General features: G+C 37.3%; 1 protein-coding gene and 1 long non-coding RNA gene across 2 annotated transcripts in view; one reads left to right on the top strand and one right to left on the bottom strand.

The window, feature by feature from the left end:
* On the bottom strand, positions 1-21,605 carry LOC133050835 (uncharacterized). The gene is made up of 3 exons (XR_009691709.1): positions 20,661-21,605; positions 5,297-5,336; positions 1-2,312 (listed from the first exon to the last, which is right to left on the bottom strand). It is a non-coding gene; the product is annotated as an uncharacterized LOC133050835 (long non-coding RNA).
* The window catches only part of UBXN4 (UBX domain protein 4), a 28,057-nt gene that overhangs the window by 209 nt on the left and 1,299 nt on the right, over positions 1-26,549 (top strand). Inside the window, exons 2-12 of the mRNA XM_061135112.1 lie at positions 6,062-6,164; positions 8,728-8,756; positions 9,434-9,552; positions 10,191-10,365; positions 12,461-12,554; positions 15,652-15,706; positions 16,454-16,618; positions 17,327-17,454; positions 21,612-21,714; positions 23,462-23,593; positions 25,034-25,236. Coding sequence (XP_060991095.1) covers positions 6,062-6,164; positions 8,728-8,756; positions 9,434-9,552; positions 10,191-10,365; positions 12,461-12,554; positions 15,652-15,706; positions 16,454-16,618; positions 17,327-17,454; positions 21,612-21,714; positions 23,462-23,593; positions 25,034-25,236 — 1,306 coding nt within the window. The remainder of the gene's footprint in view (positions 1-6,061; positions 6,165-8,727; positions 8,757-9,433; positions 9,553-10,190; positions 10,366-12,460; positions 12,555-15,651; positions 15,707-16,453; positions 16,619-17,326; positions 17,455-21,611; positions 21,715-23,461; positions 23,594-25,033; positions 25,237-26,549) is intronic.

The raw sequence follows: 26,549 nt of genomic DNA, 5'->3' as shown, positions 1-26,549 counted from the left end.
AGGCGAGGGCCCGAGATGTAGCAGGGACACCCCCTCCGGCCTACCTCCAACCCCAGGGGCCCCCAGCCTTTCCTCCGGGCGCCGAGAGGCCCGGCTGCCAGTCCCTGGCGTCTCAGCGCTTCCCCGTCCGTTTGGAGTACACTTGGCCTGACCCCCACCGCTGGCTTTTCCCGGCCCCCCTGCAGGAGGCACTGTCCCGGCCTCGCCCCCAAAACGCGCTGAACCCCGCCGTCTCCCCTGTGCGGGGCGAGGGGACGGGTCGAGCAGGCCCTAGGGCCGCCCTGCTCGCTGTGGAGCCTGACTCCGCGCCGCCTGCGGAGTTGGCACCCGCAGACCCCCACCGTCGCCTGCTGGCGCCCCCGACGGAGTGCTCCAGTTGGAGAGACTTTAACTCCCGTATAGTTAGTGTGTAGGTGAGGAGAGAGACGGGCCGTAAGACAGGCAGTTTTGCTTGTAATTAGTTGTGGACTTTCAGGAAGAAAGCTGTGTCATCGGTAATCAACAAAGAGAAACCACCTGATGTTCACTGTTACTGGCTTTCGTGTGTTCCTGAAACGTAAACTTTTGAGGTCTATATAAATTGGATTTTTTTTAATGCCATAGGAGTGGAGAATCTAATATGAAATGATTTGTTGCAAGTGGATTGTTTTTTAACCGTTTGTTTAGAAGTAGACACACAAGCATTGATTCTTTTTATTGTCTTCCTAGTAACACAGATACAGTTTTAGAATGTGTACTAACTCATCTATTCTGTGTTGCTCTGGGTTATTTTGCTCCGTATTTTATTATTGCAGTCTTCTAGATTTACAGTAAGCTTGTGCCTCTGTGAAGTTTTGCTGATCCTCATTACCTGAACCGAATTAGTATTTGCGACTACCGTTAATTTGAGGTGCATTATTTCAACTATTTGTGTTAGAAAATCTGCCTGCCAGTGCAGGAGACGCAGGTTCGGTCCTTGATAGTGGAAGATCCCACGTGCCACAGAGCAATTAAGCCCATGGGCCACAAGTACTGAGCACGCTCCCCGCCGCCCGCCGGGCCGTGCTGGGCACTTAGAGAAGTCACCCAATGAGAAGCTTATGCACTGCAACTAGAGAGCTACTGCCATAGATAAACGAAATCCTAAGAAAAGGGAAAGGAAGACTGATGATACTGAATATGCTCATTAAGAGTGCAGTAATAGTTGTAACACCATTTTAAGTTGTGTTTTTCACATATACTCTCAATTGATTCTGGACGTTCGTAGAACAGGGTTTATTTATCATGCCCATTTTATCGATGAGGAAACTTAGGTCCACAGGGGCTAAAGTGACGTACACCGGTGTCACAAAAAGAATATATATCTTTTCTTGACAGATTTTTTTTTTTATCAGCTTCCAAAAAAGTGTCTTTTTTGTTTCTCCAGGGAAAAAAACAACCATTGTACAGACAGACCTTAGGTAGTTATACAACAGACCTTAAGTAGTTACTGAAATTGGTGTAGAAATCAGGAAATCTATGAAGTCTTTATAGAGTTTGTTACAGCCTTTCTGTTTTGTGACCAGGGGTGGAGCTCTCACCTCCTGCCTTGGAAGAGGACATGAGGAACTTTTCACCACGGGCCTGCCAGGGAAGTCCCCAGTAGTCATATTTTTAAACAGAAAGCACATTTGATCAGTGTCCAAAGGTTCCTTGAAGGCACTCTTGGACTAACCTGTTAATTTGAAAGAAATGCTAGGTTTAATTAACAAACATTCAGAAACCCTTTTCGAAACAGTAGCGCTAATTATTACAATAGAAAAATAAAAGTTATAGGTCTTTGGGGCTTTGCGTCTATATATAATATATACCTTCTTCAATTTTTCAAGTTTTTCTGATGAGCATGTATCATGTAATATATGTTTTTAGAATATCAGTGACTGTTGAATGTTTGCAGGAGGATTATTAGCACTCTGTGGAAGAAGTCGCTTCCACATCGCTTGATCCATTCAAGTACTGTTAGTTTTTCTAGAGTTTTAGGAAGTTAGTCTCCAAGACTAGATAGAGTGTGTAGACAGTGGAGTCATGAAATTGCAACACTTACAGCTTTCTTAGACCTTTATTCTTTTTTTAATGTATTTATTTAGTTGTGGCATGCAGGTTCTTTAGTTGCAGCATGTGGGATCTAGTTCCCTGACAGGGATCGAACCTGGGCCCCCTGGATTGGGAGCGTGGAGTCTTAGCCCCTGGACCACCAGCAAAGTCCCTAGACCTTTATTCTTGACTTTGAAGAGTACAGTCAGAACTGATGATTTTTCTTCGATCTGAGACCTTGACAGTAATGTGCCAGCTCACTGGAAAATTAAAAGGATAGCTTTTTAGTTGGAAGGAGTGGTCATAAATGTATACTTTGGTTCATATAGCCACTCAAGTGGGAAACATTTTAGGCAGATTGTTTATATTTTAGTGGAATTTTCATGGATGAATTAAATATGTGGGATTAATGTTAAGAGACTGGAGAGGTTACTAGTTAAGTCAAACAAGTATTTTCAAAGTATTACAGGTGTGTAAATTGCAAGAAATAAAACTGAAACAGGTTTTGATTCTTTTCTTGGGAATGTACAATAATTTGACAAGCATTCTGAAGCAGAGGTGTCTTGTCACTAACTAGACAACTAAACACTGGTCATCGACTAATGGTTCTATTTGGCTAAAATCTCCTTGACCAACACTATGTAATGCCGCCCCCCCCTCCCCCGTTTGGTTTGGTTTGGTTAAAATAGACTAAAAAGCCATTTAGGTTTAGACCAGTTGAGTTTTTCTCTGTTGAAATTCCTGGTTATAGAGTCTGCAACTGCTTCCGAGTTTGTACTGCTCTTTTTAAGTGGCTTTACTTTTGGATACTGCTGATACCGCCAAGAATGTAATGTTTTCTCCTGAAATCTTTGGCCCATCTAACTCCACAGCATAGTTCATAATTTGATTTAAAATAAGAAAGTAAAGATTCCAAAGTTGGCAATTAAAAATCTCACCCAGTAGAGCTAAGGTTAACTCTCATTATGTAATTCCATTCAGTCTTAACATCTCTGTTGGTCAGGCAGCTATTGCTGCCCTCTGCTGAATCATGAGCACACATTGCTAGTGGAGATGGAGCCCTTGAGAATCTGCATCATACAGCCCAGGTGAGGGAGTGAAGAACATCAGCCTCAGGAGTGGCAGGTCATCCTTCCAGTTGCCTACTTGACATCCCCCTTTGGATGCCTCACAGGACTCTCAAGCCTGAAAGTATTAACTGCTTGAATCTGTCCCCCACCCCCTGGTATTCTACTGCTAAGTAAATGGCGCCACCTCACATCCAGTTGGATAAACCCAAGCATGGGAGTCATCTTTGGACTCAACTCTTCAGTCTCATCTTGTTCCCTGGTACCTAGTGTTCGCAACACTCCTAACCGTACAGCCCTTTCCTCCACAGAAACTCCTCCTGCTTGGTGAACTTTTCTGGCTTGTGGCGTGGTTTACCTCTTCCATCCTTTAGGTCTTACCTTAAATACCACCTCAGAGAGGGCTTCCCTGACCAATCTAAAGGGGTCTGTTTTTTTCAAAGCGTTTCTTACCATAATTATAGTTTACCAAACAAGTATTTTTTTTAGATTTTAAGCTCCACTGAGGGCATATAGTATCTCATTTGTTTTATATTTAGTTAGCACAGTGCCTAGCAGAGTATAAATGTGAAGTAAAATAGTGAATGTATGAAAGAAAGAATGAATAAAAATAACCCCTTACACCTCACACCCTTCTCTAAGTGTATTAAGGATGTTCCTCTGTAGCTATTTTCTAGGTTGATAATCTTGTCATTTACTTGGAATTTTGCATCTCTCGTCACCCCCATAGTGTCTGAAGATATGCTCAGAATGATCTCATGGCAAATGATAGTTTTCCTGTCTGCTGCTTCGACATCTAGGCGTCTGCTAATGGGCATTCTTTTGGTCTTGGTCTGTGCATGCATTCTATCCCTGTCTACTTTTCCATGGCCATATTTCTCAAGCCCCTTATTACTGAATATTCCTGAATCTCATTTCACAAAAGATGTTTTCAACCGTGTAGCATTAGTCAGGTTTTGTAGGCATGCCAAGATCCTATACCAGAAATTTAGTTATTCATTCTACAAAATACTTTTTGAGAGCCTGCTCTACTCCCAAGTATTTACTATATATTAGATTCTGTTGTAGGTGTTTGAATTATATCAGTAAATAAGAAGGAAAACAATTCTTGCCCTCATGGAGCATGAGATCTAGTGGAAGGAGACAGACAACAAACAGTAAACATGATAATAAGTAAAACAAATAGTCTATTAGAAGGTTATAAGTATTACAGAAAAGAAAGTGGGAAGTGAAGAAGCTTTGGAAATATCTGGAGTGTGTAATTTTATTTTTGCTGTGATTTGTGGCTTGTGGGATCTTAGTTCCCAACCAGGGCTCAAACCTGTGCTCCTGCAGTGAAAGTGCTGAGTCCTAACTACTGGACCACCAGGGAATTCCCTGCTCTGACTTTTTAAAAGGAAGATGCTGCGTTAAGAGTAGACAGAGCAGGGAGACCAGTAGGAGGCTACTGTAATCATTATGTGAGAATTTGATAGCTTAAGTCAGGGTGGTAGCAGTGAGAGTGTTATGACAAAGTCATACTCCAGATATATTTTGGAGACAGCATCAGCTGAAGGCAAAAATAACTAAACTTTTTGGTCTGAGAACTGAAAGGATGGTGTTATCAATACCAGATAACTGAGATGGAGAAGACCAAGGGTAGATTAAATTGAGGGAGGGGAACGCACATGGGAAGAAAACAACTTACAAAAGAGTAGGTATAGAAAGATCTCATTTTTGTAAAGCAAAAAAGTGTGATCTGAAAACATAGCTCTGCTAACCTTCGAAATGTTTTTCAGTGACTTAACTCTGGTAAGTTTCCTTTGCCCATCAATAAATGGTTATGCCAAAATCCAGATGTTACAGGTCTAAAATGGAAATAATCTCTTGATGGGTGTAATTTTTAAAATATTTTGTCACTGAGGTATTGCATACAGTATATTTAGTAAAATATATTCAGTGAACAGCTGGATGAATTTTTACAGATGATACACTTGTGTAAGAGATAAACGTTTCCTATCATATGACATCGCTTATGCAGAATCTAAAAAAAATGATACAAATGAATTTAATTACAAAATAGAAATAAACAGAAAATGAATTTATGGTAACCGGGGGAGAAGGGTGAGTAGGGATAGATTGGGATTGACATGTATACACAGTACTGTATTTAAAATAGATAACCAATAAGAACCTACTGTATAGCACAGGGAACTCGGCTCAGTTTTCAGTAATAACCTAAATGGGAAAAGAATTTGAAAAAGAATAGATACAGGTATATATATAGTTGAAAAACTTTGTTGTACACCTGAAACTAACACAACATTGTTAATAAAATATATAAATATATATATATATAAAACATTTCCAAGATCCTGGAGGCTCCTTCATCCTCTTTCCCAATCAGTAGTACCTCCACCAAGGTAGCATGCATGAATGCTCAATTCTATCACCATAGATTAGTTTTGGATCAGCATACGTTTTATAACTGGCATACCTCTTAATAAAAGGCAGGTGCAAAACTGCAAACAGAGTCACACCTGGCTTCTGTCTACCTTGGAGGGATTCTGGAGAATAAGTGGTGTGTGTGTGGAGGACATTAAACTCAACAGAACGATATTACATAAAGGAAAAATATTGTACCTTTGTTTTCTAAAATCAATGGTACAAAAGGCAAAATAGACACATTTATGCCCATGACTTCTAATTATTGTGATAATATTTGCATCATAATTTGAATGTCTTCATTTAGAAACACTTTGTATAACCTAAATACCAACATTTTCTTTTTCATTACTTTTATTAATGTTAACAGTCACTTCATTTATGGAAAAAGTCAGTTTTCAAATTTGGTCAAAAATAGTATTTGTGGGTTTACATTTTATTTGAAGTTCCAGATTTACAGGGAAAAGAATCAGCAGATACTGGCCTTATGCTATAAGAATGCTTGAAATGTTTTACAGGTGATGATGAGCAGTCTACACAAATGGCTGCAAGTTGGGAAGATGAGAAAGTGACGGAAGCATCTTCAAACAGTTTTGTTGCTATTAAAATCGATACCAAAAGGTTTGCTTATGTTTTACTCTTGCAATTTAAAAAAAAAATTTAACCATTGTCTCTGGTTGTGATTTATGATTTATACTTTTGGACTATAAGAATGTTGATTTTTGTCTAAGGCATGTTGAGGGCTTATAGTCTGATTGCCATTTTTCAAATTTCTCCTTATATCTTATTGAAAAACTGATAAATTCTTGGGACATACACCAGTAATGCAAAGGAACTGTGATCCTCAGATTCTAAAAACTTGGATGTAATTGTAAACAATATATTAAATATCTCTGAAAGGTTATAACCACTCTTTTGGATCCTGTTTTTGAAAATGGAGTCATTTAATTCAATAAAAATAAGAGCATTTATAGGCACATCATAATACCTGATAACCACAAATCTGTTTCATTTGTGAATATATCCCTCTTCCCCCATTAACATTTGTGTGTGTGTGATGGAAAATTTCAGGCATACACAAAAGTGTTTGAGTAGTGTAATGAACACTGCCCCCCCCCCCACCTTGTCAACTACTTTGACAGCTATCACCTCTTGTTAGTCTTGTTTCATCTTTTCCCCCACCCATTTTAACCCCATCCATTTCAACTCATCCCATATAATTTTGAAATAAATCTCAGTCATCATATCATTTCATCTATCAGTATTTTGGTATGTCTCTGAAAGATAAGAATTCTTAATTTTTTTAACATAATACTTCAAAAATTAATCTTAATTTCTTAATATCAAATATCTACCAAGTGTTTACATTTTCAGTTGTTAAATCAGTCAGGTTTTATTATTAATTTAATTTATTACAGTTTGTTTGGTTCAGGATCCATAAAGATCTACACATTGTGATGTGTTGATCTCTGTCAGGTCTGTCTTACTCTGAAGGCTGCTTCTCTGGATCTCCCTCTTTGTCTTTTTCTTTGCAGTCTGTTTTTTGAGAATCCAGGTGATTTGTTGCATAGTTTCCTGCAGTATAGGTTTTGTTCATTGGAGTCCTGTCAGTGTCATTTAGTTTGTCTTTCTGTCCTCCATTTTTTGTAAATTGACAGTTGGATTCAGGTTTTTTTTTTTCCCCACTTAAGACTACTTCTTAGATGGTGGTGTGTCTTCCATTCTTCTACGACAGGGTACATAATGCTCTGTTGTTTGTCTTTATGATGTTAGCCACAGCCATCAATGATGAATGCCTGGAAACACTAGCAATTTTAAAGTGATATTTCTGTTCTTTTGGTATTGATAATATCAAAATGAAAATTACTGTCAACATTAAAATAGAAATTTACCTGTAAGTTTGTAAACTTTTTATTAAAAATTTTTTCTTCATTAATAAAACATGAAGCAAATCATAGTACAGTCTGCTTCACAGTAGTTACTGAACTATACATTTATTGAGCTATAATCGTCTTTTTTTTTCTTTTAAATAGTCTATGATATCATTGATATTGTCCATTCTTTTCCAGAAGCACCTTTTAGAGTCAGTAATGGCAGGAGGGATGTAGGGTTTTGTTGGGAATGTAGGAGAAATGAGAATTTCAGAATTGTTGTGATTTATGTACAGACTAATATATCTAGCATTTTTAAAAACAAATTTCTATTAGCAGATGCAGGAGTACTTGTGTATAGTGTTGGTTGATGGTTGTTTCATTATGGACAGCGGATGGGATCTAGTATGTCTTTTAAATTATGAAAGGTAAATTTAATTTATTAGATAATAAAGCTAACGTTCTAGGAACATGTTAGTATATTTTTATTTATGGAGGTATCTTGCAATGAAAATAGATTGTTAGAAAATGTATCAAAAGTTTACAGTGGTTATAGCTGAGAAAGTAGGATTCTCGATAATATTTTTCTTTATAGTTTTCTTTTACATTTTCAGATGTTTTTATTATAATCATGTCTCAGATTTGGAAAAAGACAAGCAAATTCCTGGTTCTTTGAGGCATTAATTTGGTTCTTGGAATTACCTATATTTATCAGTGTCTTTTATTCATGTTATAAAGTCTCTCCCATCCCTGTCCCTAACCACTCAGTTCTCTTTGGAGTAAACCAAATCAAGAGAATACCATTGTTTTCCTCTCCCTGTTTTTTACAAAAATGATAGTAGTTTGACATACTTTTTTTTTTCCTCTTTATAATTGCATGATTCATCAGTTTTTAACTGGTGGATTTTTAGGTTGTTTTGAGTCCTTTCATATTACAAAGTATTGCATTATCACTTGCACAAGTAATTCATAGGTATTGATATCTTCTTACTACAAGCTACAATATTGTATTCAGAAACACATGCTTCTGAGGAAGCAACATGGCAGATACTAAGGTGATCTTTAGGTACCACATCTGACCACTAGTTTGTGGTTTGCAAGAGCAAGTGTCTCTCTGATTTGAAAATTATAAACCGAAAATGGTCTGTGAGATAAGGAATACATTTTTCCCCTTTCAGTTGATAGCTATGAAAGGAACTTGTAGTTTCAGGAAAATACTTGTAATTGATACAGTACATTTTTATAAAAACAACTCAGTATTTGGGAAATACTTACATTCATCTAGTGATTTTTTGTTCGATTTTGTTTTACAGTGAAGCCTGCCTACAATTTTCACAGATCTGTATCCTTTCCATGAAGAATCGGTTGTATATATATGAATATTGCTTGAGGATTTACCTTTCTTTTGGTTGATGCATGACAATTAGAAATTATTAGCTTTTATTTAGGAACTGATACATTCTTGTTTATGGAAACTTTATATTACTAAGTGTCCTTTAAGACAGTGCACTGTATCCTATGGGGTCCTAGGGAGTTTGTTGTGGATTTTTTTTTTTTTTTTTGACTGTGAGGTGCAGCATGTGGGATCCCACAACCAGGGATCCCAGGGATGGAATCCATGCCCTCTGGAGTGGGAGTACAGAGTCTTAACCACTGGATTGCCAGGGAAGTCCCCTTGGGGAGCTTTTTAAAATTGTGATTACTATAGCTGGAAAGCAATGTGATGCAGTTGAATGTTATTTAATAGAAGTAGCTGGCAAGAAATAAAATAGATATAAAAGTCATGATAGAGGGGAACGTAATGAGTGTTTTCCATTTATATATATGTGATAGAAATAAATCATAATTCATGTATCACATGTACTGCAGGAATAGTGATAAACTAGTTGAAATTACTTTGTAAACAGGTTAGCTTATTGTGAAATTCACAAAGATTATTTTGCTTTTTTTAATCAGTAGTGTTTAATAAAATTATTCCCTTGTTTCTCATGAGTTGTTAGACTTGATAGCACTGTGCAGATCCTGTAGTGTGTGTTCCATCCAGTTTTTTTATTGGAGACAGTGGAATTCCTTTGGAAGTAATAGCAGGAAGTATTTCTGCAGATGAACTTGTTACCAGAATCCACAAAGTCCGGCAGGTGAGAAGGAACAGAATTGGTTCTTTGTATAAACATTGGAGAATGATCTGTCAAGAACATGACATTGGAATATTTTTGGAGTCACTCTAAATATTCAGGAACTAGCCGTGCTGTTAAAAGGTAGTAAATACTGTCTGTCTGGACTGATTTTCAAAACCACTTTGTGAAGTTAGAGGTGCCTATACATGAGTGACTTCTTATTCTCCCTTCCCTTTTCCTCCGTCACCCAACCGCACAATGTAGTCACTATTACTTTGTTGCAAGAGAGTATTGCTCTCACATTAAGGTCCTTAACAGTGTATTGCTTGACTTGTTTTATGGATCTTACTCAATTTCTCACTTCCATCCCCTTTGGGCATATGGCTAATACAACTTGTAACCTTTTTCCTTGAATTCTCAGTTTAAGAAAAATCAACAGTGGGCTTTAAAAATCTTTTAATGCTCTTGTTACCTAGCTGTTGAATTCCATAATGTGATTATGTCATGTCTAGGACTATACATTTTACATTGATTTACTTGGAAGGTTTAGTACTTCTCACTTCTGTGGAGTACAGATTGACTTCCTCATTTTTGGTCTCATATACCATGGTAAATTTGGATTCTTATCTGTAATTAAAATCTGTTTTTTTTCTCCCTAGATGCATTCATTAAAAGGTGAAGCATCATTGGCCAATGGCAGCCAATCAGAAGGTTCAGTCTCTACTCCATCTGCCTCATTTGAACATAACAATACTTCTGAAAACTGTCAGTCCAGAAATGTAGAGCTCTGTGAGACACCATCCTCTTCTGATACAAAGTCAGATTCTGCAACAGGTAATTTTTAGTGTACCCTTTTGGGTACACGAAACATCCTACTTCACTTTGAAGACTGTGGATTAATGTTTTTAAAAATAAAAATACTGTATTTTTCCCCTTCACATTCACTTCATTTAAAATTTACAGACAGTTTTAGATACATGTGTTTGTCATTTAGTGGCAGAAGAAGATAAAGTCAGTGACTGTGTCCTTCAAACCCAAATAGGTAACAGTCCAGAACAGCTGATAGTAGTAACTTCTGCTACTGTGCTATGGTTCAGGGACTGTCATTATGACTCTCATCAGTTTTGTAAATCTCTTCTCAGCCAGAGGATTTTGAAAGGTCCAAATGAGACTGATGTATTTGGAATTATTTTCGTTAGCCTATAGAGTATTGTACATATTTAAGAGAATTGTATTGCACTCAAGGAAAAAGTTGTTGAAGTCAAGTTTATTCTTTATTCTTTTTTGTCAGGACTACAGGTGTTGCTGTGCATTTTTATCAGGAGATAAGTTATGCGTGATAATCCAGTTGTCTTTAAACCTAAAGATAGAACCTCCTCTAGTAATTTTACTGTGTTTGGATTTTTATCAGTTGTTTTAGCTGATTGCTGTCCATTTTTCTTTGTTTATGAGTCACAGGTCCACCTCACTAATTGTTATACCCAACACTTTTTTTCAGCTTGTCCACAGGTTATTTTCAGAAGTTTTCTTAAATATTTTTTGCTAATATCAAGATATAAATGATCTTGACATTCATTTTACTTACTAAAGAAAGCATTAATTTCCTATTGAATACACACTGGCTGCTAGAGGTTACCACTTCTTACTCACGGGTTGCATTCATAATATGCTAGTAAATATTTAACAAAAATTTTTTGTAGCAGGGGAGAAAAGCCCTCATTTGTAGCGTTTACTAATTTCCAAAGTGTAAATAATCCTTCTGTAGCTGATTTCAAGTTATGTAGGTGATACTCTGAATGTTGGGGTAGGAGTACATGCATACCATTGATTCTACTTAGTAATTCTAATATTTCTGTTACTGCTGCAATAACTGAACCACTTACTTCATGCTAGTCCTAGCACAAGTTTCAGTGTTGTGCTTCTGTAACATGTATTTCTCCTAACAAGTCTATGCAGTTAATACCTCCATTTTGTAGATAAGGTATAGTGAGATTGAATAACTTACTGAAGTGACAGAACAAGATTTAACCCAGACTTTGTTGCTCTGCAGTCCATACTGTTTCAAAGATCAAACATATGAGGAATAATTAAGTTGATAGTGAGTGATAAGGAAGGAAATAGCAGAGGTTTTGAAAGGGAGTATCAGACCATAGCTATCCTCTACTGCAGGCCAGGACAAAATTCTGTCCTTCAGGAAATCCTTTAAAGAATATTAGTTAAAAAAAAATAATATTAGTGTAGGTATGAAAAGCTTCTCTGAGGAATCATTGTGGTCTGCAGAAGCAGATCCCATGGTCATCACAAGTTTAGTAATACCCAGTATCATACTTGGCCTCTAGAGCTTCGCACCTTTTTTTTTTTCCCCATGAGGCTTGTGGAACTAGGAATCTAACCTGTTCCCCCTGCAGTGAGACTGCAGAGTCCTAACCACTGAACCACCAGGAAATTCCCTAGAACTCTTGAATACCATAACCATAGCCACATTTGGCATTTTTAATTAAAATTAAATACAGTTGAAAAAGTCTCTCACCTGCACTAGTTTATTATAAGTGCTTGGTAGCCACACATGACTGACTAGTGGCTGCCCTAATGAATACCAAAGATCCTGGACCCTGCTGCTTTAAAGCAGAGCCTGCCCCTGGCTAGGGCATGCTTATTCTGTTTTTGTTATATCCCCTCCTGCTAGATTAATATTTCTGCATGTTTTGTTTTGGTGGCTTTCAGCTGAGTAACTGCCTTATTTCTCACTTATATACTGTTATTCCAGGTTCAAACTTACAGAGTTGGTAATAGTTCATTTCTTATCTCCTACTCCATCCCTAGGGAAAATATGTTTAAGAAACAGATTGTTAACAGATGTTGTAACCCCAAAGATATATATCTTTTTAAAAATTGGCATTCTTCTTTTGTTTTTCTTTTATTATTTAAGGAGGAGAAAGTTCAAGCCAGACCACTGTGTCTCAAGAGCCTAGTGGATGTTCAAATCAGAGACCTACTGAAGACCTCACCGTCAGAGTGGAAAGGTTTGCTCTTGTTTTTAGACACAGTGTTTTGTTATTAATAGACTGTGGTTTTCAGTTACTTCAGTAATTTGAATTTGGGCTAAAATTATAAAAAATTTTAAAATTCTAGGTTGAAATTTTTTACTTCCTGACCAACTTATTTGTATCCATAGAAATTATATTCTAGAAGTAAGAACTTGTGTATATCTCTGAAGTCATTGGTCAGCTTTAGGTCTGATAATTTTAACAGTCCCTCTTTCACTAGTATTTTGGTATATGTGTTTCCATCTGTCACTTCTGCTTTTATCTCTCTGTGTCACAGGATAAGTTCCAGATGGGCAGCCAATTTTATGACTATGCACACCCATGTGGCTGTCTATTCACGTGCTCTTAGTCTGATAATCAAATTTCTGCCTTTTGGTGGCTTCTAGTTTAGTACTTTCTAATGTTACAATAGTTACCAAATCATAATCTTATAGTATGATTCTTAAAAGGTACTTGAGTTAATGGTGAATGGATAAGCAGGAATATTTTAAAATCTTGACTTAAAAATCACTCAGTGTTATATGGAAGTTAAGAAAAACTACTTAGACTTGATATTTTCTTGTTCACATAGATATTACGGGGAACCGAGATTCGTAATGATTGCTGTCATTGGGTTTTTGGGTTAGTTCATGCATGGTTCAGTATAAATGAGTTTCATTTTAGCAGAACCTCCCTCGATTCTGATTGTTCTTTATGAGTGTGGCAGGGCCAGCATCTGGTGGTGCACAGCAGGATAGACCTCTCACGGTGGAGAGAAGTGGTGTGTGTCTGGAAGAAGAGCAGTAGGGAACGAGAGTTTTAGAGGCTCTTCCTTTTCTGTTTCATTCTACTTTGCTAACACCACATCCCTCAGCATGCACCCTTACTTGCATCACCCTGGGATCCTAGAGTGAAGAGAGAATGAAAATTCAGGAAAGGATTTCGAGAATTGGAGGGAATGTGAAGAAATATGGCAGGTAGCCCTTTATTGTGAGATGGGATCAAGTGCTGTTTAATTGCTGTGGGAAAGGGGAGCTTCTGTTATTTAATAGTTTGCATTCTGGTTTGGGTTTTGTTTTTTTTTTTTGGCTACACCAAATGAGTTGTGGGATCTTAGTTTTCCGCTACTAGGGATTGAACTCAGGCTCTTGGCAGTGAGAGCTAAGAGTACTAACCAGTGGACTCCCAGGGAATTCCCCCAAATAGTTTCCATTCTTACATAAAGGGATGTCTACTAGTGTCTGCCTGTATGGTTCTGCAAATAGAATATAATAAGCCATTTTTAATTAAAAAAATACCAATATGTATACATCCTGGTGTATATGTGTTATATAGGATAATGAGCCCCAGAAGATATTTGAAGACATTCACAAAATGTTTATACTAGTATCTGTGAAACTGGAATTAGAGGTTTCTTTGTTTTGTTCTCAGGTTGCCAAATTTTCTTCATTGAACATTATTACTTTTATAGTTAGCTTATCAGGACAGAGTGGTTCTAGAGCTGTTTGAGATTCTTTAACTGGAGGAAAATCTTCAAAGTGCTCTTAGAAGATACATACACCCAATTTTTTAAAAACTTTTCAAAAGGAATTCTAATGTTGAAATTAGATAAAATGTTGAAAAGATCTTAATAATTAAACAGTTTTCATTGGGAAGTAACTATTAGCTGCTTGACGTTTCAAAAATTTGAGCATGATCATATAATTAAATCATATAAGCACTTCAAATTGTTGCTCGTTACTGTATAGCTGTAGTGACTGTGTATTGATTATACCATGATTTATTTAGCTATTCTACTGATGATGGATGTTTGAATTATTTTCAGTTTGAGTTGGTTATGAATAGGATTGCCGTGAACATTCTTTTATTACATGTCTCGGTGAACGTATCTTTCGGGTATGTTTTCAGGAGTGGGAATTTCTGGGTTGTAGATGCTGGCTGAACAGTGCCCAAAGTGGTTATACAAGTTTATAATTTCCCTCAGTAGTAAGATGTTTCATGGGTCCTTTTTTTCCCCTCTAATGTGTTTCAGTTAATTTCTCTCGTAACTTTTTTTAGTGCACAGAATACTCCAGATTTATAGCAGAACCCCTTCATGTTGGGTCTTAAGTCCTTCTGACATCCTTTTAATGAAGAAGAAGAAACCTGTGGACATTGGCTGAATTTTTCCTCTGGTGTTGCTGCATTCTAGTGCACCATTCATTTTTCTCACCATGTGCACCTAAACCTCATCATCTCTTTGGGGTTCTAAACCATCATCTTTGAACATCCCTTAGATTTCTAGCTGAGTTCTTCAGCTGAGTTTTAACAAATGCATATGCCTGTGCAACCCAAACCTCTCTGAGAAAAAGTGCCATTAGTTTTAAAAAATTGAGATAAAACTCACATACCATAAAATGCAAAATGTATGCAGATTGGGTGGGTTTTTATATATTCACAAAGTTGTGGAACCATTACCACTGTCTGCTTTCAGAATCATTAGTTTTTAATTGATGAATTTCTCATAGTTCAAAAGCAATTTTGGTATTACTGGTCTTTATAAATGTTAGCCTTCAGCTTTTAGCTTTTATCAATTCTGTGCTATAGTCCTCTTCTGTGTAAGAGGTAAAGCATTTTTAAGTCATTGATTTATATGTATATTATTATTATTTTAAGACATTTAAAAATCAATATCTGATGAACTCCCTGGTGGGCCAGTGGGTTGGACTCTGTGCCTTTTCTGCCAAGGCCTCAGGTTTGATCCCTGATTGGGGATCTAAGACCCCAAAAGCCACATGGTATAGTCAAAAAAGATCTGTGTCCGAGAAATCAGGTGAGGAAAGGGAGCGAGTGGTAAGTAGGAGATGGGCCCCTAGAGCTGGAGGGGGGCTCCTTATGGCTCCCCCTGACTCTCGTGGGCTTTTTTCAGGGCCAGGGGCCTGGTAAAGAAGTTGTTGCTTAGCCTTTAGGAGCTTTTTTTGTTTGTCTCCATATTTCCCCAGTTTTTAGCTAAAGAAATCTTCTAAATGTAATTTATTTCAATATAATATATCTCAGTTAATGCATTTCTTTAAACTTTCTCAGTTAATGTATTTTTTAAACTTTCAAAATACAGACTAACCAAAAAACTTGAAGAAAGGAGAGAAGAGAAAAGGAAAGAGGAAGAACAGGTAAATTGATGTGCCTGCATTTTTTCCTCTTCCTTTCCATGAGGGAACGTTTGATTTCTTGTTTAGCTTGGTGCATGGGATGACTTCCTGGTCCTGTAGTTCAGCATTGCTGCACAGTGAGGGGCATTACCAGTCTCCTGTCATAAAGTCACAGTGTACACTTTTTTGTGATTTTTGGGAATTGCTAGGAATAAATTAGACCATCCTTTCTCCCTCTGCAATGAATCTTTACACTAAGAATAAAGGGACTTGAATTAAAATTGGTTTGATGCAGATCAGTTTTAGTTCCTTTTTGTGAAAAAGAAGTGGGTAGACATTTTGCTGAATATTTCTTCTGGTGGTGTTGTATTCTAGTTCACCATTCACTTTTCTTACTCTGCGCACCTAAACTTCATCATCTCTTTGGGCTTCTAATATATGAAGGTTATGTCTTCAGGCCAAGTAAATGACTACTGTGTTGTCCTTGGAGGGACAACCTGTAATTCTGTTTCTTTTTTTCTCTTTTTTCCCAAATTACATTGACCACATGATAATCTTTACAAAACCACTGGCAAAGACTTATAAATTGATAGGATTTGACCATTGACCCATGCTGTTAATGCATTCTACTAGACCCCTACCTTTTGTGAAGTGGTTCTGTTCCTTTAGCTGTACCCTACAACCAACTTTGCCTGTGTATAAAATGGTATTGACAGAGGATTATTAACTTGTTTCTGGTTCATAAAACTTACTTTTTCTTTAATTCAGAGAGAGATTAAGAAGGAAATTGAGAGGAGGAAAACTGGAAAAGAAATGTTGGATTATAAAAGAAAGCAAGAAGAAGAACTAACAAAAAGAATGTTAGAGGAAAGAAATAGAGAAAAGGCAGAAGATAGGGCAGCTCGAGAGCGTATAAAACAGCAGATTGCTCTGGTGAGTACTGTTTCTTTTTAATGCTTGGCTCTAGAACACTGGTGAAATTGTTTGTCCAGGCGCAGTGGTTTTGGTTTACTCCCAGACAGGGTGCACAAAAATAGTAGATTCTAGTGACTCAGAGAGTACCGATTCTCAGTTTTCCTTTATTAGAAATTGTTTCTTTAATTAAAATACAGTTAAGATTAAAACTGAGATAATCTTTTGAAGTAATTTTTCTCCGTGTTATGTTATGAATTTTATCAGTAGTCAAGACAGTTTTCAAGATTCCCCAGGAAAGAAGCCAAGAATTTGCTCCCTCACAGTCTCCTCTAGTCATAAGCATTCTTTTTTAGGACATTCAAAGGATTTAGGCACATGAAGCTTAGGATGGTTTTGCATCAGTTGGTTTTAGAATTAAACAGTTGTAATACATATGAAAACCTCTTTTCTTAATATTCTTTGTTCATGTATTCATTCAGTAAATATTTATTATCTACTGACCTTGTTCCAGGCTTGAGAGATAATGACCAAAATCAAGTCCTTGTTTGTTTAACAATAACTGTGGTCCCTGACAGTTGATAAAACTAAAAAATGCCAGATCCAGAGTGATGAAGTTCATGTATGGTCTTAAGGAATTCATGCATATCTGTGTTCCATATGTTGGAAATGTGTAACTAGATCTTTCTGGCAGTGAAAGATAATTAATATCTAACAACTGTTTTCAAGGACCGTGCAGAGAGAGCTGCTCGGTTTGCAAAGACGAAGGAAGAGGTAGAAGCTGCTAAAGCTGCTGCCCTGCTGGCCAAACAGGCAGAGATGGAAGTCAGGAGAGACACTTCCACAAAAGAGAGAAGGTACTTTATTTTTTGCCAAAGTGTATGTATGTGTGTGGCAGCTGAGCAGAAAAGCAGTTACGGGCTTCTCTTTAACACTGATTTATTCTGTGGCTTAATAAACAGTTCCAGAAGAATAGACTAATCAGTTGGCAGCTGCCAGTGGTATTTGTCATTGAATGTGAATGTACAGCCTTGCAGTACTAAATACATGACGTTTTAAAGAAAGCCGAAATCTCTTTCAAAAGACAGAAAGCATGTTCATCAAAATGATTATAGTGATGATCTCGCAGAGGATATAAGATGGTTGGATAGCATCACCAACTCAATGGACATGAGTCCGAGCAAACTCTGGGAGACGGTGAAGGACAGGGAAGCCTGGTGTGCTGCAATCAATGGGGTCGCAAAGAGTTGGACATGACTTAGAGATTGAACAACAGTGACATGAATACTGGAATTCTTCACTTGTCAGAATATCAAGTCAAATGGGATTAAGCAGAAGAGGGAATCCCCTGGCTCTGCGCCTGGGAGTTACAGTGTAGGTTTGGTTAGGCGCCACTAGACCCAGAACCTGAAAGGTATCGTTAGACCTTTTCTGTCTCTCTTTAATCTCCTGGTTTCTGTTTTAGCTTTATTCTCAGAGAAACTCTTTAGATATTGTCAGGAGAGCCCAGGGCCTCCTGGCACCTTCTTGATCTTGAGCTTCTGATCCTAGAGAGCAAAGAAGTGAAGTCCCATTCACTGAGAATTCTGACTGGCCCTGCTTGGGTCACATGGTCATCTCAGTACCAATCACTTTGTCACTTGTGTGGGCTAGCTGATTGGGGTAGTAAACATGCCCACTCCTGTGGTGAAGGAGATACGAGAAATATTACTGATAATCATACCAGAATGAGTGACATATTGGAGGGATAAGGCAGTTCCCCAAATAAAAATGTGTTGCAAAGACGAAATTCAGATTTCTAGTACATACTGCCAGTGGGATTACTATTAATACTTTATTCTCTGTACTTTTCTGTATTTTCCATATTAGAAAATTAACAAGCATTACTTTTGTAATCAGAAAAATTAAAAATGTTTGTTGATTCAGTTATTTATTTATGGCTGTGATGGATCTTAATTGCTGCACATGGGCTTTCTCTAGTTGTAGTGAGCAGAGGCTACTCTCTGGTTGTGGTGAGTGGGCTTCTCATTGCAGTGGCTTCTCGTGGCAGAGTAGGGGCTCCAGAGCACAGGCTTCAGTAGTTGTAGCACTTGGGCTTAGGTGCCCCAAGGCATGTGGGGGCTTCCTGGACCAGGAATCAAACCCATGTTCCCTGCATTGGCAGGCAGATTCTTAACCACTAGACCACCAGGGAAGCCCAGAAAAATTACTTTTTAAGAACTATTTCCCAAAACAAATCAAATACCTAAGAATATATTTAACAGAAGTGTAAAACTTATACACTGAGAACTAGAAAACACTGAAATAGTTAAAGAAGACCTAACTAAATACATGGAAAGATATTTTGTTTTCATAGATCAGAAGACTTTATATTGTTAAGGTGACAATTACCCCCAAGCTGATTTACACATTCAACACAATCCCTATCAAAATCCCAGTTAGTTTTTTTGCCAAAATTTTTGCAGGAATCAGATTCTAAAATGTATATGGAAATTCAAGGTACCCAGAGCAGTCTGGAAAAAGAACAAAGTTCTCAGACCTCCTGATTTTAAATCTTAACTACAAAGGTACATCAACCAAGATGTTGTGGTGTTGGCATAAGAATGGACATACAGATTGATGTACAGGCATACCTGGTTTATTGTGCTAATGCTTTATTGCAGTTTTTTACAAATTGTAAGTTGTGTGGCAAACCTGTGTTGTCAGTTGATCACATTTTTTGCAGTAAAATTTTTTTTGAAGGTATGTACATGGTTTTTCTAGACATATGCTATTGCACACTTATTAGACTGCAGTATAGTATAAATATAGCTTTTATGTGCACTGGGAAACCAAAAATTCCATGTGACTTCCTTTATAATGATAACTTAATTGTGGTGGTGTGGAGTCAATCTCTCTGAGGTATGCCTGTAAGAGGAATTTGAGTCTCTAGAAATAAACCTATATGATCAGTTGATTTTTTGAAAAGGATACCAAGACCATTTAATGGGGGAGAGAATGGTCTCTTCAACAAATGCTTCTTGGGCAAGTGGATATCCATGTGTAAAATAATAAACTTGGACCATTATGGATCATCTACCTAAGTGTGAAAGTTAAAAAGTATAAACTCTTGTTGGAGGCGGGAAATAAGGACTTCTTGTGATTTTGGACTAGGCAGTCCTCTTAGACATGACAGCAAAAGCACAAGTGACAAAAGAAACCAACAGATAAGTTGGACTTTACCGAAATTAAACACTTTTGCGCCTCAGAAGATATCAAGAAAGGGCAAAGAAACCCACAAAATTGGAGGGACTTCCTTGGTGTTCCAGTGGTTACAACTCCATGCTTCCACTGCAGGGGGAATAGGTTGAATCCCTGGTCAGGGAACTGAGATCCCACATGCCACGTGGTGCAATCAAAAATTAAAAGAATTGGTGAAGATATTTAAGCCAAATATTTATATTTAAGCCATATATTTGATAAGGGACTGGTAACTGGAATATAAAAAGAAGACTTGAAGTCAACAAGAAAAAGCAAACAACCCAATTTGAATATGGAGAAAGGATTTAAATAGATGTTTTTCCAGGGAAGATATACAAATAGTCAGTAAGCACATGAAAAGATGCTCCACATTATTAGTCATTAGGAAAATCAAATCAAAACCACACCTTCTAGGATGCCTCAATTTAAAGTGACCTCTAAGTCTTGGCAAGAATGTGGAAATTTTGGAAGCTTCCTGCATTGCTAATGGGATTATAAAATGGTACAACCACTTTGGAAAAACAACCTGGCAGTTTCTCAAAATGCTAAGCAGTTCTACTCTTAAGTATACATCCAAGAGAGTTGAAAACAGTGTCCACACAAAAACCTGAACGTGAGTATTCATAGCAGCATTCTTGGTAATAGCCAAAACGTGCTAATAACCAAAATTCCGTCAACTGAAGAATGGATAAACATGCTATATCCCATACAATGGACTATTAGTCACCAAAAAAAAAAAGGGGGAACGAAGTACTGACACATGGTGCAACCTGTGCGAACCTGAAAACAGCATACTGTGTGACAAAAGCCAGAAGCCACCCACCTTACGATTCCATGACATGAAACGCCAGAAACAGACAAATCCACGAGGACAGAGCGGATGAGTGGGTGCCGGGGCAGGGAGACGGAGGAGTGGGACTCACTGCCGATGGGGCTTCCGTTCTTTCTGGAGTGGTAAGGATGTTCTGGAATTAGTGATGCTTGCACAGCTCTGACTGTATCAAGAACTACTGAATTGTACATTTTAAAAAGATGAATTTTATGTGAATTATATTTCAAAATATCTGTTGCTAAAAATAATGAGATTGTACTGTGAAAAAAATTTTTTTTCTAATAGAAATATTTGACATAATTACTGAATAAGTTTAAGGAATACAGCATGATGGTTTGATTTACATGTATTTTAAAGGGACTGACACAACATGTTCAGCTAACATCCGTCTTCTCATATGCACTTGGCCCTTGAATGATGCAAGAGTTGGGGTTGCATCCAAGGTTTCGCCACCCTTGCCTAGTCAGAAATCCACAACTTTACAGTTGGCCCTCCATATGTGTGGTTCTACGTCTGTGGATTGAATCAGCCATGGATAGTGCAATACTGTAGTATGTATTTATTGAAAAAAAATTTCATCTATACAAGGACCCATGCATTTCAGACCCCTGTTGTTCAAGGGCCACAGGGAGATACAATAAAAAGAAAAAAAAGCCTTTCCTTGTGGGGAGAGGTCTTAGGATTTACTCTGAGCAGCTTTCCATAGCACACAGCAGTGTTAGCTGTAGTCAGCCTGCTGTACATTACATCCCCAGTACTTATTTGCCTTAAACTGGAAGTGTGTACCTTTTGACCACCTTCCTCCAATTCCCCCTCCCTCACTCTCCATAAATTCCTGTTTTCATTACACAGTTTCACTTCCACTTTCTCCTAGTTTTAATGATACAGTTTGAGAATTTGTAGAGGTAAAGATGCTGACTTTTAATTTTCACTTTCTTACAGCACTGTTGCGAGAATTCAGTTCCGTCTTCCAGATGGTTCTTCCTTTACAAATCAGTTCCCTTCTGATGCTCCTCTAGAGGAAGCAAGGCAGTTTGCTGCACAGGTAGATTTATGTGTTGAGTTGTAATGAAGGTCGATGAATGGGTTATTAAGTGTAAGAGGGAAAAATTTCCAGGCAGAATTGGAAGAGTATGAGTAAGGCATGACTTATCCCCAGGAGGGAGGCACAAGATGCCTCTGGGATGTTGTGGAGTTTCCGTCATGTATGAGTGCCATATGGGAACAGCATATCTGCTTGTTCTGTGAAAAGAGGGATTTGCTGACACCGTATAATAGACTCTGGAAGCTTTTCTCACTGTTCAGTGCATTGAGCTGGAGGAATGAAAAGCAAGTGATTTTCCAGAAGTCTCATCTAAAGGAGTTGTCCTCAATAAAAGATGCAGTTTTTCTTGGTCCTCTGCAAATTTTCTGCAAGTTGCTTAGAATGCTGTGGGGCTGGCAGTTTTCCCACCATCTGCTGATTGGTCAAACCTGAAGATCAATAATCAATCTGTATTTGGCAACAAGTATCTTCCTCAAGAATTTACTTCCAGAACTTGGCCTTGTTCAAAATCTGAATGGGTGTGAAATAAACATCTTAGGAAATAAGATATGAGTACTTTCCAATTACTTTTTATTCTGATAGATTATGTATTCAAAATGAGGCATCAGATGTCCCTTAGGACCTAGGCTTATTATATGTACCAGTATTTCATGTATCACTTCAAGACTGAAATTAGGTTTCAGGTTTTTCTGCTAGATCTCTTCTGCATTTAGTCGGCTATTTCACTTAATAGGTCCCAAGAAAAGGATACCTAAAAAGCTTCTTCCACTGGTGAGCTTGGCTGGACAATAAACTTATTTTATTAACTGTTTTCCCCAAGCTTTATAGTAGGATCCACTTCAAATAGCCTTTTTCATTCCTCTTTTGCCTTGGGGCCCCATTTGGGGCCTCCTCAAATGGCCTGCACTGGCCTGAGTCTTTTGCTTCTGCCACAGGTAAGTGAGGAGATCACATGAGTAAAGAGAGATCTCTGATTGCATCAGTCCTGTTAGAACTTCACCTCAGTACAGTGATTTAATTTAATGACCTGATGTTGAGTGAGAACAGTGAGGGGTGTGTATATATATATATATATGACCTAAAGTAAAATATTTAAAAAAACAAAAGTAACATTCTTCCTTTAAAAGATTTTACAAGTATAGGTGACTTAACAGTGTGAAGGTGATTGTGTTGCTTGCCCACTGTAAATTCCTAGGACTGGATTATGTGTATAAAATGGGTTGATTATGGACCATTTACTCTTTGAGTCAAGGAGGAGGCAAAAACTCATGCCATATATATATATATATATAAAATATGAGGGAAATTCTGGTCTCTTCCAGAATTTTAAATTTTAGTTTTTCATATTAGAATTTTTTCATGTTTTTAATATGAAATACCTGTAACCTAAATGGGTATTTGTGAGATACTAACTTAAGTTTGACAAACAACAGTGAAAATTCTTAATTGCAAACTGTAGTCATAGTTAAGATATATAATTGTTCATTTTTATTCATCTTATTTAGTCTTGCTACTAGAAAACATATTCTTGATATTTTGTGGTCATGTTTGAGTTACAAAAGCTTTTAAGTACTATTTGTATTTGATAGCCTTCAGCTATTTTTTAAAGCACAGAGTTTTTATGAATGTTTTGATTTTATATTTAAGTGAACTTTTAGGTCAGTCATTTTGAATGTGTATAAGTTTGTAATATCTTACTTTAAAAAGGCTCCACTGTAAGGTTTTAAAACTTATTTTTATATTACAGACTGTTGGCAACACTTACGGTAACTTTTCATTAGCAACAATGTTTCCCAGGAGGGAATTTACCAAAGAAGATTATAAAAAGAAATTATTGGATTTGGAACTTGCTCCAAGTGCTTCAGTGGTACTGTTGCCAGTATGTATATGCATGTATATTTTTTCTATTCTTATAGGTCTGTCTGTTCTGCTCTTGATTTTTTCTTATAATTAGAGGAAGGGAAAGTGAAAAAATATACTGTGGATAATTAGAATCCAAGTTATCCAAAAATGTTAGATTACTTTATTGTTCCATTATCCCAGGCTTTATATTTGTAATGCTAGTAAAACACTCAGCACACTATAAACACATTTTCAGCTTCTTCCCTCAGCTTTTCTCATGTCCAGAAAATGGCCAGTAGAATAGGAAAAACAATGTAGAATATCTGTCTATAATCTACTGACTTGGTGTCATGTATTTATTTATGTATGATTGCTGTTTATCAATTAAAAAAAAAAGTTTTAACATAAAAATCACATTAAGTTTTAAACATAGTAATCCTAACAACATTTTAATCTCTGATATTAAAAAAAAAGAGGCTCAGAAAATTTAAATGTGCCACCTTAAGTGCCAGAGCTGGGATGAGAGCCTGGGTCGTCCATAGCTTGGTTAGTGTTTGGTAGTGCCCCCAAATCTGTGGCTTCTCTTTCCCTGCCTTCAGTTACTTATGGGCAACTGCACTTTGAAAGTATTACATGGAAAATTCTAATAATTTTTTTTCCTGATAATTTTAATAATTCTAAATAATTCATAAGTTTTAAATTACGGGCTATTGTGATAGTGTGAGGAAATCATGTGTCGTCCCATTTGGGACATGAATCATTCCTTTGTCCAGCGCATCCACACTCTACACGCTGCCTGATCATTAGTCACCTTGCAGCCCTCTTGGTTATCCGATAAGACTGTTGAAATACTGCAGTGCTTGTGTTCAGGTAACCCTGATTTTACACAATAATGGCCCCAAAGCGCAATACTGATGATGCTGGCAATTTTGATATTCCCTTGTGCCTAATTTATAAATTAAATTTTATCAGAGGTATGTATGTATAGGAAAAAAAATAGTATTTGTGGAGTTTGGTATGATCCATGGTTTCAGGCATCCACTGGGGGTCCTGGCAAGTATCCCCTGAGCTAAGGGTGGATGACTATAGTTTACCCCGACTGAAAGCAGGGCCTCAAACCTAAAACAGTCCTCCAGTACTCAGAATTTTTTGGAGTCATTGATATTTGAAATCTTTCTCTTTTTTAAAATCATGAAGACTTTTAAAATCAAAATTGTTAACTTCATTACAAAAGTTTAGTTGTCTTAAATGTAATTGGTTCATTTCATTTCTGGTTTCTATGTTGTGATTACTCCTTAAAAGTTCCAGAAGTTCCTTGAAGTTTATATACACTTGAAAAATAGCAAAAGATGGCAATTTTACTTTATTGCAGTAAACTAAAATCCATAGGGCTTTCCCAGATAAAAAATTTATCTAGAACCTTGAGTGTGATGTGGTTGGGCTGATGTAGTCTTTATTTTGGTTTCTTCATTTTTAGGCAGGAAGACCAACTACATCCATGGTACATTCTTCCAGTGGAGACTTTTGGACATTGTTGGGGACAGTGCTTTACCCATTCCTTGCCATCTGGAGACTGATAAGCAACTTCTTATTTAGTAATCCTCCTCCTGCACAGACCTCAGTGAGAGCAGCATCACTGGAAACCTCAAACCTTGCTTCGTCTAGCAACTCAGAAAAAAGGTATTTGTGTTTTCCCCATTTGCAAAATATATTAGTAATTCCCAATGCCTTATTCAAAATGAAAAAAAAATTTTTATAGGTACTTCGCCTTTTTTCTGTGTAAAGGGGAAAACCCAGCATGTTCTGAAGCTTTATTGTATCACCTGGGAAACTCCTTACCTAAGTTTTCTCAGCCATCTTTCTAAAACCTATTCCATGCAAAGCAGCTTCACTGCTACTGATTTTATTATTTCATTTATGGGATTATCTTATTCCATAACAAAAGACATACTTCTTTCAGGTCTAAATAGCAGTATCTTTCTTGTTAGCCATATCTTGTCTGACAAGATGTTCATTCCATTAATTTCTTAGAGTCATCGCACATGATTACTTTGAGGGATCATTGTGCTCTAGATAATTTAACTGCCTTCTCTAAGTCATTTAGAGAAGACCAAAGTGAGGAAACTGTGTATTCACTTGAAAATGGTGTCTTCTTCAGAGAGTTACTTCGGACTAGTTCCTTAACCGATAGGCCTTACTTAATGGTTACTTACTTAACCATTGCACATGGCCATGGTTAGAATGGTAATACTAGTAGACAGCACTAATGATCTTAGCTCACACCTCTGTTAAATTTCTAAATATTTAAAAGAGGTTAACAGGAAGTATTTCCTTAAAATTTAAGATTATTCCCCTTTCTAATAATTAATAGCATAATTTATTACACTATATACCTACTGCTGTTCAATACTTTATTGGGCCATTAGTAGCAAATCCTCACACCAATCTTTGATATTTAATGAAAACCCTTGCCTCTGTCTGTTGTGAGTGCTAAGTTGCTTCAGTCATGTCTGACTCTTTGCGACCCCGTGGACCATAGCCCGCCAGGCTCCTCTCTCCAGGGGATTCTCCAGGCAGGAGTGTTGGAGTGGGTTGCCATTTCCTCCTCCAGGGGATCTTCCCAACCTAGGGATTGAACTCATATCTCTTATGTCTCTTGCATTGGCAGGTGGGTTCTTTACCCCTAGCACCACCTGGGAAGCCCCTGTCTGCTGTAAGGAGATCCCTGATCTTGTGTCCTGTTGACAGTCTAAATGAAGATTTGAGTGAATATTGTTACTGGGCTGATGTAGTCTTTATCTTGATGTCCTTCTTAACTATTATTATGCAAGAAGACCAGTTATATCCTTAGTACATTACTCAAGTGAGGAGGACACAGAGAAATTCTTCTCTCCTTATAGAGCAGCATTCAAACTAGGTCTTGTTAGGTCTGAATTTTAGAACTCCTACTGAGCAATGAGTGGAAGCTTTTCATCCTGAAAGAGCTTGCTGAA

The sequence above is a fragment of the Dama dama genome, chromosome 33, assembly GCF_033118175.1.
Source record: "Dama dama isolate Ldn47 chromosome 33, ASM3311817v1, whole genome shotgun sequence".
Lineage (NCBI taxonomy): Eukaryota > Metazoa > Chordata > Mammalia > Artiodactyla > Cervidae > Dama > Dama dama.
This window is presented reverse-complemented; position numbering and strand designations above follow the sequence as displayed.